The sequence below is a fragment of the Pristiophorus japonicus genome, chromosome 5 (assembly GCF_044704955.1).
Source record: "Pristiophorus japonicus isolate sPriJap1 chromosome 5, sPriJap1.hap1, whole genome shotgun sequence".
NCBI classification, from domain to species: domain Eukaryota; kingdom Metazoa; phylum Chordata; class Chondrichthyes; family Pristiophoridae; genus Pristiophorus; species Pristiophorus japonicus.
The window spans coordinates 296,257,270-296,271,909 of NC_091981.1; the positions used below are offsets into that span (position 1 = coordinate 296,257,270).

At 47.9% G+C, this 14,640-nt stretch overlaps 1 protein-coding gene across 1 annotated transcript in view; it reads left to right on the top strand.

Moving 5' to 3' along the window:
- Positions 1–14,640, top strand: part of hsf1 (heat shock transcription factor 1) — a 105,207-nt gene that overhangs the window by 17,941 nt on the left and 72,626 nt on the right. Inside the window, 1 exon segment of the mRNA XM_070881895.1 lies at positions 12,848–12,956. Within this exon segment, the coding sequence (XP_070737996.1) occupies positions 12,848–12,956 (109 nt within the window).

Below are 14,640 nucleotides of genomic sequence, written 5' to 3' on the forward strand. Positions count from 1 at the left end.
TGGTTGCTGCTGTTGGAGGTTTAAACAAAAATATTCTAGTATCTGTGAGAATGAAAATGTCGGCCAGTTGATCCCTTCACGGCAGCACTTGATTAGAGCCATTGGTCAGTAAGATAAGCGCTTTTTAAAATGTACTTACTGCATTTAAGACCACTTCGGGAACATTTTTTTTAAACTACCGCTTCCCATGTGCAAGAGCACTCTGCAGTGAGAAGATCTCCTAACGCCACTTGTGCTTCCATGGTCACTGGTCCAGCATACAACCTGTGGAAATATCAGACTAACCTGTCCCACACAGTTATGTTTTATGCATCAAAATGCAGACAGTCCCTACCCAACCGGAACATGTGAACTCCTAGGAAACCAGATAAACCCATGCCAGTTCAGCAATCCGAACTAATCCGGAGGACCAGGTTAACCCTGACATATAGCAGGGTTCCAAACTCTTGTGCAGTGTGATCTCCACCCCAGCCAGGGGCATCCAGCTCTTTCTTTGAAGGTATACCTTCAGCCATATAGATCAGTTTTTGGTTGAAGGACCTCTTTTCAAATCGATTTGTTTTTATTTTGTTATTCATTCGTTCGCGGGATGTGGGCGTCGCTGGCAAGGCCGGCATTTATTGCCCATTTCTAATTGCCCTTGAAGGTGGTGGTGAACCGCTGCGGTCCGTGTGGTGAAGGTGCTCCCACAGTGCTGACTTAATTATAGTGGTACAACTGAGTGTCTTGCTGGGCCGTTTCAGAGGGCAGTTTAGAGTCAACCACATTGCTGTGGGTCTGGAGTCACATATAGGCCAGATTGGGTAAGGGCGGCAGATTTCCTTCCCTAAAGGACGTTATTGAATCAGTTGGGTTTTTCTGACAATCCGGTAGTTTCATGGTCACCATTACTGAAGCGAGCTTTTTAATTCCAGATTTATTTAATTAACTGAATTTAAATTCCCCAGCTGCCATGGTGGGATTTGAACTCGCGTCTCTGGATCATTAGTCCAGACCTCTGAATTACTGCTCCAGTAACTTAACCACAGTGCTACCAATATCCTTTTTCAAATCGATTAGTAATCACACGTACCCCCTCCCCCATCTAAATGATATAGTATGCTCAGAATATGAAAGTGTTGCATGTAAAGAGTGTTTTAATAATGCTTCTCACACCAACTCTGGGTCATCTGCAGTAACAGCCACCATTAGCCACTTGGTGCTGGGCAATTTTTAAAGCCATCAGCAGGCTGGCCAAGGTGAGTGAGGGCACTAGCATCCACGCACATGCTGCCAGGAGCATGACTGTCCCATTTGACATGTTCTGTAACAGCTGCACTGTGAGATTCTACGTGTTGGAGTGAACATATTCAGGCACTTATTTGAAGGGTGCTCTAATCATTTGTAGAGAGGATGGTACAGGGTTGCGGCGCCAGGGAGAGGAACCTGCTCGACTGGCAGGGGGCGCCCATTGCAAAATGAGAGTGCTGTGGGTCTCTGAGAAGGCGGGTCCAGCCATTGAGAATAATGTGCAAGAACTGAATCAGTGTCGGTTTTATGAAGCGGAATCAGGCTTGAAACTACCTGATTCTGTGATCACTGATACGCCTGAACTTTTGCGGCCATTATCACATTGGATAATACTTATCAATCGCCACCGACAGAGGTTTACTTCTTCTCCCAGAGCTATTCCTGATTAAGCAGGCAGGCACATGACCTGCTGACAAACCTCTGCCATTGGAGCCGGACGTAAACCGATGTGTAAAGTGCAGCGTAGTTCGTTCGTTCACCTGCTGCACACGCAGGAGAAAGGAACCAGCTCAAATCGGGAACTCAACACGTGCACAAAGTACAGACCCGAACCCATAGCCCATCAAAGGGCATCGTGTGCACACCATTCTCCACTATGATCCTTCACAACTCCGTGGGGGAGCCAGTGAAACCCCACCACAGCCAGGGTTGTCAGCGACTCGAATGCTGATTCCCGGGGAGGGGCAGGTGAAGCACCAGCCCCCAGGGATGGCCCAGCTCACTAGCCATTCAGTGACCACCCCCCCCCCCCCCGACCCTAGCAGCTTGGCTCAGGTTCCAGTCACCGTCCCCTGGCCCCAGCTCGCAGGTCCAAGCAGTGGCCATGATGACTCTTTAACAGTCTCACTAACAACAAGGTGCGTGGTATAGGGCTTGCCTGGTCCCGGAGCTTGAGGAAGATCATGGCCCCGCAGGCGCAGATTCGTACGTGGAAGTGCAAGAGAATGGGCAGGCCCCCGGAAAGTCTCTACAGATCCCAGTTTGAGCAACACTGAGCTAGGTCCCAGGTTCTGGAATCTCCTTGAACCTCTTGATACTCCTTTTTTTTAAAAAAAACACTTCAACTAGTTTTTAGTCATCCCTCTAATATCTCTGTTGGCTCAGTGCCTAATTTTGCCTGATTACGCTCTTGTGAAGAGCCTTGGCATGTTCTCTTGCATTAAAGTGCTAGATAAACGTGAGGTGATGTTGCATCTGAAATAGTGACATGCTAATTAAATCTTTTTTTTTAAACTCAGTAAAAGATTTTTTATTGGCTTGGGATAACCTAGAAATCTTTGATTGGGAAATGTGAACTCATTCTAAGAAAAGACTTGTCAAGTTTTGTAAAAGCGAAAGTGCTTTTGAAGCAGAAACAGGAGGGGCAAGGCACAGCTTTGCACCAACATTTCCTGCGAGGACGCAGGCCTGTATCAAATATACTGTTAAGGAACAGATTCAGTTCATTGCAGAGTGCAGCACAGTCAACGGCACATGGGACTATTACACCGACATCCTGTGCCACAGGATGGTGGGTCAAGATTTCAAGCCTCAGATTTTCCTACGGTGATTGAGTCTGCCTCCACCACCCTTTCAGGCAGTGCATTCCAGATCCTAACCACTCGCTGCATTAAAAAAGTTTTTTGTTACGTTGGTTCTTCTGCCAATCACAAATCTGTGTCCTCTGGTTCTCAACCCTCCCGCCAATGGGAACAGTCTCTCTCTATCTACCCTGTCCAGACCCCTCATGATTTTGAACCTCTATCAAATCTCCTCTCAATCTTCTCTGCTCCAAGGAGAACAACCCCAGCTTCTCCAGTCTATCCATGTAACTGAGGTCCCTCATCCCTGGAATCATTCTCGTAAATCTTTTCTGCACCCTCTCTAAGGCCTTCACATCCTTCCTAAAATGCGGTGCCCAGAATTGGACACACTACTCCAGTTGTGGCCAAATCAGAGTTGTATAAAGGTTCATCATCATTTCCACGCTTTTGTACTTTCTACCTCTATTTATGAAGCTCAGGATCCCGTAAGTTTTTTTTTTAACCGCTTTCTCAACCTGCGCTGCGAATTGTGCACGCATCCCCCCCCAGGTCCCTCTGTGCACCCCCTTTAGTTTATATTGCCTCTCCTCATTCTTTCTAGCAAAATGTATCACTTCGCACTTTCTTGCATTAAATTTCATCTGCCCGCCCATTCCACCAGCCTGTCTATGTTCTCCTGAAGTCTATCACTATCCCCCTCGCTGTTCACTATACTTCATTTTTCGTGTCATCTGCAAATTTTGAAATTGTGCCCTTTACATCCAAGTCATTAATATATATTAAGCAGTGGTCCCAGTGACCCCTGGGGAACACCACTGTGTACCTTCCTCCAGTCCGAAAAGCAACCGTTCACTACTCTGTTTCCTGTCACTGAGCCAATTTTGTATCCATGCTGCCACTGTCTCTTTTTTTTATTCCGTGGGCTTCAACGTTGCTGGCAAGCCTATTATGTGGCACTTTATCAAACACCTTTTGGAAATCCATGTACACCACATCCAACCGCATTGTCCTCATCAGCCCTCTCTGTTACCTCATCAAAAAAACTCGATCAAATTAGTTAAAACACGATTTGTCTTTAATAAATCCTTGTTGGCCTTCCTTAATTAAGCCACACATATCCAAGTGACAATTTTGTTCCGGATTATCGATTCTAAAAGCTTCCCTGCTACCGAGGTTAAACTAACTGGCCTGCAGTTGCTGGGTTTATCCTTGCACCCTTTTTGTAACATTTGCAATTCTCCAGTCCTCTGGCACCAGCCCTGTTTCAAGTGGCTATTCCACCTGGTAGTTCTGACCTTTAGTGCTGGCAGCAGCAAAAGCAAGTGACTTTCCTGGAGTGGCACTTGGGTGAGGTTTGGCCATAGACTGACTATGGACAGCATTGATACAATTTCCACATTGCAAGCTTGTGCAGATCTTCCAAGTGTCAGCCTAGATTCTGTGCTGCAATAAGAACATAAGAAATAGGAGGAGGAGTAGGCTATACAGCCTCTCGAGCCTGCTCCGCCATTTAATACGATCATGGCTGATCTGATCATGGACTCAGCTCCACTTCCCTGCCTGCTCCCCATAACCCCTTATCCCCTTATTGTTTAAGAAACTGTCTATTTCTGTCTTAAATTTATTCAATATCCCAGCTCTCTGAGGCAGCGAATCCCACAGATTTACAGCCCTCTGAGAGAAGAAATTTCTCCTCATCGCAGTTTTAAATGAACGGCCCCTTATTCTAAGATTATGCCCTCTAGTTCTAGTCTCCCCCATCAGTGGAAACATCCTCTCTGTATCCACCTTGTCGTGCCCCCTCATGATCTTATACGTTTCGATAAGATCACCTCTTATTCTTCTGAATTCCAATGAGTATAGGCCCAACCTACTCAACCTTTCCTCATACGTCAACCCCCTCATCTCTGGAATCAACCCAGTGAACCTTCTCTGAATTGCCTCCAAAGCAAATATATCCTTTCCTGGTTTGGGGGGCAGTGCTGTGCGGCGAGGACAGGCTGGTGGAGGACCTTTGTCTTACTAATGTTTAGCGTAAGGCCCATGCTTTCATACACCTCGGTAAATACGTCGACTGCGTCCTGGAGTTCAGCCTCTGTGTGCACAGATGCAGGCGTCGTCCGCGTACTGTAGCTCGATGACGGAGGTTGGAAATGGTCTTGGACCTGGCCTGGAGATGGTGAAGGTTGAACAGCTTCCTACTGGTTCTATAGTTTAGCTCCACTCCAGCAGGGAGCTTATCAACTGTGAGGTGGAGCATGGCAGCAAGGAAGATTGAGAAGAGGGTTGGAGCGATGACGCAGCCCTGCTTGACCCCGGTCTGGACATGAATTGGGTCTATGATGGATCCGTTGGTAAGGATCGCAGCTTGCATGATGTCGTGGACAGGCGGGGTATGGTAGCGTAATTTTGGGGGTATCCCCAAACATCAAGATCCACAGCGTGGCCCTGGACAACGTCGACCACTTCCCTTATCTCAGGAGCCTCGTTTCAACAAGAGCAGGCATTGATGATGAGATCCAGCACCGCCTCCAGTGTACCAGTGCAGCTTTCGGCCGCCTGAGGAAAAGAATGTTTGAAGATCAGTCCCTCAAAACTGTCACCAAGCTCTCGTGGTCTACAGTGCTGTAGTAATACCCGCCCTCCTGTATGGCTCAGAGACATGGACCATGTACAGTAGACACCAAGTCGCTGGAGAAATACTACCAGCGATGTCTCCGCAAGATCCTGCAAATCCCCTGGGAGGACAGACGCACAAACATGAGCGGCTTCATCCAGGCTAACATCCCCAGCATTGAAGCATTGACCACACGTGATCAGCTTCGCTGGGCAGGTCACATAGTTTGAATGCCAAACACTAGACTCTCAAAGCAAACGCTCTACTCTGAACTCATCCACAGCAAACGAGCCAAAGGCGGGCAGAGGAAACGTTACAAGGACACCCTCGAAGCCTCCCTGATAAAGTGCGACATCCCCACCGACACCTGGGAGTCCTTGGCCATTGACCGCCTTAAGTGGAGGAAGTGCATTCGGGAGGGCGCTGAGCACCTTGAGTACCGTCGCCGAGAGTATGCAGAAATCAAGCGGAAGGAGCGTGCGGCAAACCAGTCCCACCCACCCTTTCCGTCATCGACTATCTGTCCCACCTGCGACAGGGACTGTGATTCTCGTATTGAACTGTTCAGCCACCTAAGGACTCATGCTAAGAATGGAAGCAAGTCTTCCACGATCCCGGAGGACTGCCTATGATGATGATGATGATGATGATCCTTTCCTGGTGTGAAGCTTGAATCTACAACCTTCTGACCCAGAGGCGAGTGCTAGCTGATGTGCCAAGCTGACGCAGGTGGGGCTGCGCTCCTTTTTTAAAAGGGGCATCAAAACAAGTGACTTTTAAACTAAAATGAACACTCGTTGCAAAGACAGTCCAGGTGTTTAAACCTGATAGTGTTATACTGCCAACAGCTCCAAGGAACTCTTTGGGCTGACCATTTTAAGATTTCAAATCGCACAAAGTGACGCTGTAATAGATAGTAATCATTTGCATTAATGCTGCATATTTTTCAAGTTTAAATGCCTGACAAATGGGTGTCTGGGCCAAAAACTAGCTTCAGAGACTCTCCCACCAGTAAATGGAGCGACTTAAGCAGCTGTATGGTGTAGTGGTATCTTCTCAGTGCCACAGTAAGGATCAATAAGTGTGGAACTACCAGTCACACAAGCAAAATCTTTCAAAAAGGTATTTCAAATCTCTCGCCACAAGAAGTTTGGCTTTTAAAGATAAAACAAAACTTTATCGTGTCGTGACTGTCCATGCAGTTGAGCCACATATGGAAAAAACCTAAGTAATGAAATAAAGTGTAGAAACCAATCAATTTGAAATTATACAGGCAAATCTCTGGTCAGAAGTTGCATTCCATACCACTAGAGCGCAGCATTCTAAAAATAGGCCAGACAAGCCTTTGCAGTATATCTGATATTGTAAGAATTATTGTGCATGAGATATGAAAAGAATGCATTTAATGAAGCTGGAGTTGACTGGTTAACCAGCTCCATGCACCGAAAGATTAAATTAATCTTGAATCCAATCCATTTAGCCCCACACCGATTTAAATGAGTGGCAGTCTTGCAAGCTATCTGACTGGAGGTTTTGGTGTCTCGTACTGTGCTTCAATACTTAGAATCATAGAAATTTACAGTACGGAAGGAAGCCATTTCGGCCCGTGTCCACGCCGGCTGACCAACAGCTATCCAGCCTAATCCCACTTTCCAGCTCTTGGTCCGTAGCCCTGTCGGTTACGGCACTTCAGGTGCACATCCAAGTACGTGTTAAATGTGGTGAGGGTTTCTGCCTCCACCACCCTTTCAGGCAGTGAGTTGCAGACCCCCACCACCCTCTAGGTGAAAAAACTTCTCCTCAAATCCCCTCTCAACCTCCCCACAATTACTTTAAATTTATGCCCCCTGGTTGTTGATCCCTCTGCCAAGGGAAACGGGTCCTTCCTATCCACTCTATCCAGGCCCCTCAATTTTATACACCTCAATCAGGTCTCCCCTCAGTCGTCTCCTCTGTTCCAAAGAAAACATCTCCAATCTTTCCTCATAGCCAAAATTCTCCACACCAGGCAACATTCTTGTAAATCTCCTTTGTACCCTTTCCAGTGCAATCACATCTTTCCTGTAATGTGGTGACCAGAACTGCACACAGTACTCCAGCTATGGCCAAATCACTGTTTTTTACAGTTCAAGCATAACCTCCTTGTTCTTGTATTCCATGCCTCGACTAATAAAAGCAAGTATTCCATGTGCCTTCTTAACCACCTTATCTACCTGGCCTGCTACCTTCAGGGATCTGTGGACATGCACACCAAGGTCCCTTCGTTCCTCTACTCTTTTCAATGTCGTACCATTTAATATGTATTCCCTTGCCTTGTTAGATCTCTCCAAAGGCATTACCTCACACTGCTGGATTGAATTCCATTTGCCACTGTTCTGCCCACCTGACCAGTACATTGATATCTTCCTACAATCCGCAGCTTTCTTCTTCATTATCAACCACACAGACGATGTTAGTGTCATCTGCAAACTTCTTAATCATACCTCCAACATTCTACTCCAAGCTATTGATATATACCACAAAAAGCAAGGGACCCAGCACTGAGCCCTGCAGAGCCCAACTGGATACAGACTTCCAGTCACAAACACCGAGCCAATTTTGGATCCAACTTGCCACTTTGCCCTGGATCCCATGGGCTTTTACTTCCGTGTCCAGTCTTCCATGTGGGATCTTATCAAAAGCTTTGCTAAAATCCATACACACACCATCATCATAGGCAGTCCCTCGGAATCGAGGAAGACTTGCTTCCACTCCTGAAGTGAGTTCTTTGGCTGAACAGTCCAATACGAGAGCCACAGACCCGGTCACGGGTGGGACAGACATTCGTCGAGGGAAGGGGTGGGTGGGACTAGTTTGCCGCATTCTTCTTCCGCTGCCTGCGCTTGACCTCTTCGCGCTCTCTCGACGTTGAAATTCGAAGAGCTCAATGCCTTCCCGGGTGCACTTTTTCCACCCAGGCCGGTCTTTGGCCAGGATTTCCCAGGCGTCAGTGGTGATGTCGCACTTTATCAAGGAGGCTTTGAGGGTGTCCTTGTAACGTTTCCACTGCCCATTAGAATGTGTGCAGAAGGATTATGAATGTGGCAGAGGGATGGAGATGGGGAATCATGGGAAAATAGCTAAAGAAGTGTCAAGATGCAGACATTGCAGAATCGACAGAAAAAAAAGGGGTTACTGAGAGTTGAGGTTAAACACGGGTCACTGGAAAGAAAAGGCAATCACGGATAGGAGAGGGTAACGTAATGCTTTTTACTGATGGGAGGGAAATAGGTTTTACTGATAAGGAAGAAGAATTTAATGAGGCTATAAACAAGCTGACCTCGGGACCAGCTATAATTAGGAGACCTCCTTGCCTGCCATTGGACATACTCTGGGGGGGGGGGGGGGAGGGAGGAAGAAAGGGAGTGGATAGACCAAGTGCTAATCAAATGTGTTATGTTTTGAAAATGTATAACTACTGTGCTTTTCGCGCTGTAAAGGGGCTTGTCCAGAGGAAGGTAAACGGGCTCTGATTGAGAGTGTTCCTTTGTCTTGACAAGTCCCGGCCGGAGAATCTTCGATTAAGGTCTTTTACAGAAAAGGCAAGAAGGTGTTCGCGTCAGTGTATTCGCTGAAACAGATTGAGAGAAAAAGAATCCGTATTAACATTAGGGAAAAAGAATCCGTATTAACACCCACCTTTGGCTCGTTTGCCGTGGAGGAGCTCCGCATAGAGCGCTTGCTTTGGGAGTTTCGTGTCTGGCATGCGAACTGTGGCCTGCCCAACGAAGCTGATCGAGTGTGGTCAGTGCTTCAATGCTGGGGATGTTAGCCTGGACGAGGACACTAATGTTGGTGCGCCTGTCCTCCCAGGGGATTTGCAGGATCTTGTGGAGACATCGTTGGTGGTATATCTTCAGCAACTTGGTGTCTTCTGTACGTCGTCCATGCCTCTGATCCATACAGGAGGGCGCGTATTACTACAGCCCTGTCGACCATGAGCTTGGTGGTAGATTTGAGGGCCTGGTCTTCGAACACACTTTTCCTTGGCGCAATAGAGGTGGTGTTGAAACTCCGCATCAATGTCTTCTTTTGTTAAGAGGCTCCCGAGGTATGGGAAGTGGTCCGCGTTGTCCAGGGCCGCACTGTGAATCTTGATGACTGGGGGGGTCAGTGCTGTGTGGCGAGGACAGACTGGTAGAGGACCTTTTGTCTTACGGATGTTAAGCGTAAGGCCTATGCTTTCATATGCCTTGGTGAATACATCGAGGAATATATCCTGGAGTTCAGCCTCAGGATGTGCGCAGACGCAGGAGTCGTCCGTGTACTGCAGCTCAATGACAGAGGTTGGGGTGATCTTGGACCTGGCCTGGAAGCGACATAGGTTAAACAACTTCCCACTGGTTCTGTAGTTTAGTTCCACTCCAGCGGGGAGCTTGTTGACTGTGAGGTGGAGCATGGCAGCAAGGAAGATTGAGAAGAGGGTTGGAGCGATGACACAGCCCTGTTTGACACTGGTCTGGACGTGGATTGGGACTGTGGTGGATCCATTGGTAAAGATCACGGCCTGCATGTCGTCGTGGAGCAGGCGAAGGATGTTGACAAACTTTTGGGGGCATCCGAAACTGAGGAGGACGCTCCATAAGCCCTCACGGTTGACAGTATCAACGGCCTTTGTAAGATCGAAAAAGGCCATGTTTAAGGGCTCGCGCTGCTCCCTGCATTTTTCCTGTAGCTGTCCCGCTGCAAAGATCATGTCCGTTGTCCCCATAGGGGACGAAATCCGCACTGTGACTCCGGGAGGAGCTCCTCAGTCACGGAGAAGACAATTGAGGAGAACGCGAGGGACAACTTTCTCAGTGGCTGATAGCAGGGAGATTCCCCTGTAGTTGTCGCAGTTGAACTTGTCCCCTTTTTTAAAGATGGTCACGATCACTGCATCTCTGAGATCTCCCAGCATGCTCTCCTCCCTCCAGATGAGATAGATGAGGTCATGTCTCCGCGCCAACGGCGCCTCTCTGCCATACTTTAGCGCCTCAGCAAGGATTCCATCCGCTCCCGTAGCTTTGTTATTCTTGAGCTGTTTTATGGCTTTGCCTACCTCGTGTAACGTTGGAGTTTCACTGAGGTGGTGGCAGGTCGCATGCTGCGGGATGGAGTCGAGACACTCGAGTCAAAGGCAGAGTCTCGATTGAGGAGATCTTCAAAGTGCTCCTTCCAGCGGGCCCTGACAGCCTTGTGTTTCCCCGTTCTTGGCCAGTAGTGGGGTGGATCCTTGGGAGTTTGGACCGTAGGTGGCCTTGACTACAATGAAGAATCCTCGCATATCGTGGCTGTCGGCCAGTTGTTGTGTCTCCTGTGCTTTCTCCATCCACCTGTTGAAATTCGGCCTTAAGCCGTCTGTAACGTTGCTTTGCTGCTCCTGAGTTGAGTTGTTACTTGAGGCTCAGAAATGCTCTGCACTTGCGATCGATTAGTTCTTGGATCTACTGATTATTCTCATCAAACCAGTCCTGGTGTTTTCTGATTGAGTGACCAAGTGACCAAGTGTCTCTTCACAGGCACTGGTTATAGAGGCCTGGAGGGCAGACCAAGCACTGTGGGCATTCAGCATCTCTGTCATCAAGGCACGCCAGGTTAGCTGTGAGGTGCTGGCTGTATAGGGCTCTCTTATCTGGGTCTTTACGTGCCCTGGCATTGACTTTTTTGCGGCACTCTGCTGCCCCCTCTGCTTTGGGGCTATGTTAATGTCGATGATGGATAGGATTAGACGATGGTCCGTCCAGCAGTCGTCAGCTCCTGTCATGGCGCGGGTGATGCACACATCTTTGCGATCCCTGGCTCGGGCGATGACCTAATCGAGCAGGTCCCAGTGTTTGGAGCGAGGGTGTTGTCACAATGCCTTGTATTTGTCCCTCTGGCGGAATAGAGTGTGGGGCGAAGGGACCCCTGCACCAGCCCGCTTCTATCACGGGCCAAAGGGACCCCTGCACCGGCCTGCGGCTCCTGTTCGGGGCTTGCGGCCTACACCGGGACATCATCCAAGACTTTCTAAAAAACCGACCGAAGGGACTCCGGGATCGGCGTTCAACCGTCCGAAGGGACCAAGCTGCCGTAATTTCTTCGAGGGGCGGAATTCCTACTACTGAATTACATCTTAAACTTTTAATCAACTTTTAAACAATTTGGGAAAACTTTTTAAAACCAGAAGATTTATCCTGTCCCTCAGAGTTTTTGCAATAAGTTCCCACCACCGAAGTTAGGCTGACAGGCCTGTAATTACTCGGTCTATCCCTTTCTCCCTTTTTAAACAAGGGTACAACATTAGCAGTCCTCTGGCACCACATCTGTAGCCAGAGAGGACTGGAATTTCTCCTAATTCCTGAGCAAATTAAAGCCTTGAACAGATTTTGGACAATCTGAATTGACTTATCTTTATTTAAAGTAGCCTGGTTCAGTTGCTTGGTGTTGCAATGGTTATAGACGGGGAGAAATGTTTGAGAGATGTTGGAGCATAGAATGCTTTGCCACATGGAGTGGGAAAGGTAGAAACCATTGCACCTCGTAAGGTGGGGGGGGGGGGGTTGTGTAAGGTAAATATTGAAAGCAGACTAAGATGTGTAATTTAGGAGAGAGAACAGGGCAATGGGATTAGTTTTGGGTTGCTCTGACAGCGTGCACAGATGCACTAGGCCAAATTGCCGCCTCCTGTACCATAAATGACCTGCTCTCTGGATGTGCTTCTTGCAGCTTGGTTCTCGTTACAAGCACCCAAAGTGGCTGAGCCCCAAAAAATAATGTTTGTGTCAAGGTTACTAACAAGATTTGTCTCCAGTAGCTTTGGTGAATAGAATTTACAGTTGGGGTACTGAATAACATTTGAAAAGGTATCTGGGAAACTGTGCTTCCCTCAACGGGATTATTCTCACTAATCCTGTTCTGGTTCACTTGTATTAACAGTACGAAAGAACGTGACCTGTTCTCCACTTGAGCATCTACATTGAAAAATCAAGTTGCAATTAATCATCTTTAAAAAAATTTTTTTAAATTTTTCGTTGCCAATCTTTCCAATTCTTTGTCAAATCACAAACGCCAGAGGTCACCTTGCACACATCAAGGATCACTCTGCGCCAATGCTCTTAGCCAAAAGGCCGGGAGCCACTGCACAGTTCCTGGAAGTACTACAATACCAGGTTCGTGCCATGGAGGTGGATGGGTCAGGCCCCCCACACACCTCCGTGGAGGTGGATGGGTCAAGCCACCCCACCCACCTCCTATTTCCAAAACGCATAGGAGAACCACCTTCCTGATCCAGGGAGAACCACTTTGGGGTCATGGTTACTCCCCTGTCAGGTCAGTTACGCATGATCTTAGCCAAAAGGCCATTCAGCACGTAATCTGAGTTTGCTTTACTAATTGTTTCCCTTGTTCTTCGCAGAGTGGGAACAGTTTCCATGTCTTTGACCAAGGACGGTTCGCAAAAGAAGTGCTTCCAAAATACTTCAAGCACAATAACATGGCCAGCTTCGTACGGCAGCTCAACATGTGTAAGTGGTGGCGGGTGGCAAATCCTGTACATGGTCCTTTCTAAACATGGAGTGCGCCTAGCAGAGTGATGTCCATCTGGGAGGTGGCGATGATTAGTAATAAACCAGGAAATAATCTTATCCAACCGCTCACCGAGGATAATGGCCGCTAATAATGCTTTTACGCTCTCTCGTGCACATGCCCATTCTCTTCCTGTCTTGAGCACGCTTCCCTTCTGTGGCTGGGCAGCACGCTGGTGTGATCAGCGACTGTAGAAAACCTGCCGCTGCTGACTGTAGAACTCTTCTTGCTTGTCAGGTTTTTTTGTTGATGTTTCCTTGATCTTTTCCCCCTGATCCCTATAAGCGATTTATAAATGCATTCAGCTGGAAACGGGAATTGTGGGGTGGGGGTGGAGACGGGTTTTACCCAGGGAGTGGTGACAATGTGGAACTTGCTACCACAATGAGTAGCATAGATACATTTGAGGGGAAGCTGGATAACTACACGAGGGAGAAAGGAATAGAAGGATCAGCTGATTGGGTGGGAGGAGGCTCGTGTGGAACATACAAACACCAGCATGGACCAATTGGGCCAAACGACCTATTTCTGTGCTGTACATTCTATGTCAATCTCCCCTCCCATTTTCCCCAAGTTACATACTGCCTGACCATACTGCAGCCACATGACCGGGTGGGTGACTCGCTTACCAGGCTTCCCAACACGTCGGCTCAAATCTACGCAGGAGCAGCCTCGAATGATTTTCTCCCTGCGCGTGTCCGTGAGGAGGTGCTGGCCTCCACTCTGAGGCCCACATTCTAGCATTGGAATCAGCTTGGCTGTGTTGAGGATTGAATTTACAGTTCACCATAGCTGTACTGCTAGCATAATATAGCTCCTGTCATCCGTCCAGCCCCCCCACCACCACTATATTTTGAAATAATTTATCAAGTGCGCTCCTGTAAGAATTAAAATGAAGGAAGTTGACCCTGAAAAGAATCTCTGGCTTATTGTTCTAAACTGGTTTTATCAAATAAAATAATGGCTCATGAGGTAAATTTACTTTCTAAGTCGTACAGACATGCAGAGTCCCAGATGCAACCCGTGGTCTGTGCTGAGTCAAAACACTGGCCAGTGCTTAATATTTCAGTTACGAACATACGAACAATGACCGACGGGTAAGGACCATCTGGTCCATCGAGCCTGTCCCACACAATTGCGATACCTTGAGTATCACAATCGCACCCGAAACCTGGGAGAGGCCAAAAAACGCGGCCATTTGGGAAGAAAAAAAATCTGGGAAATTCCTCTCTGACCCATCTAGGCGATCGAAACTAGTCCAGGAGATCACTCTGGCCTGTAAGAGGTGATCGCCGCCGCAGCCAGAAACAAATCCAGCTTTTGCTTGAAGGAATTCAGTGAGTCTGCATCCACCACATGAAACGACAGCTTGTTCCCGAGGTCTACTATTCTCTGGGAAAAGAACCAGCTCCTGACGGCTAACCTAGATCTAGCCCGATACAACTTAAATTCGTGACCCCTGGTCCAGCCGAACCTATTTAATTGAAATAAATGGTCAGCTGGAACACTCTCTTCCCTTCATTATCTCTTAAACCTCAATCAGTTTCCCCCCCCCCCCCCCCCCCCCAAAGTCTACATCACTCTAAGGTATAGATTCCCAACTCTTTTGGCCTATCTTGATAA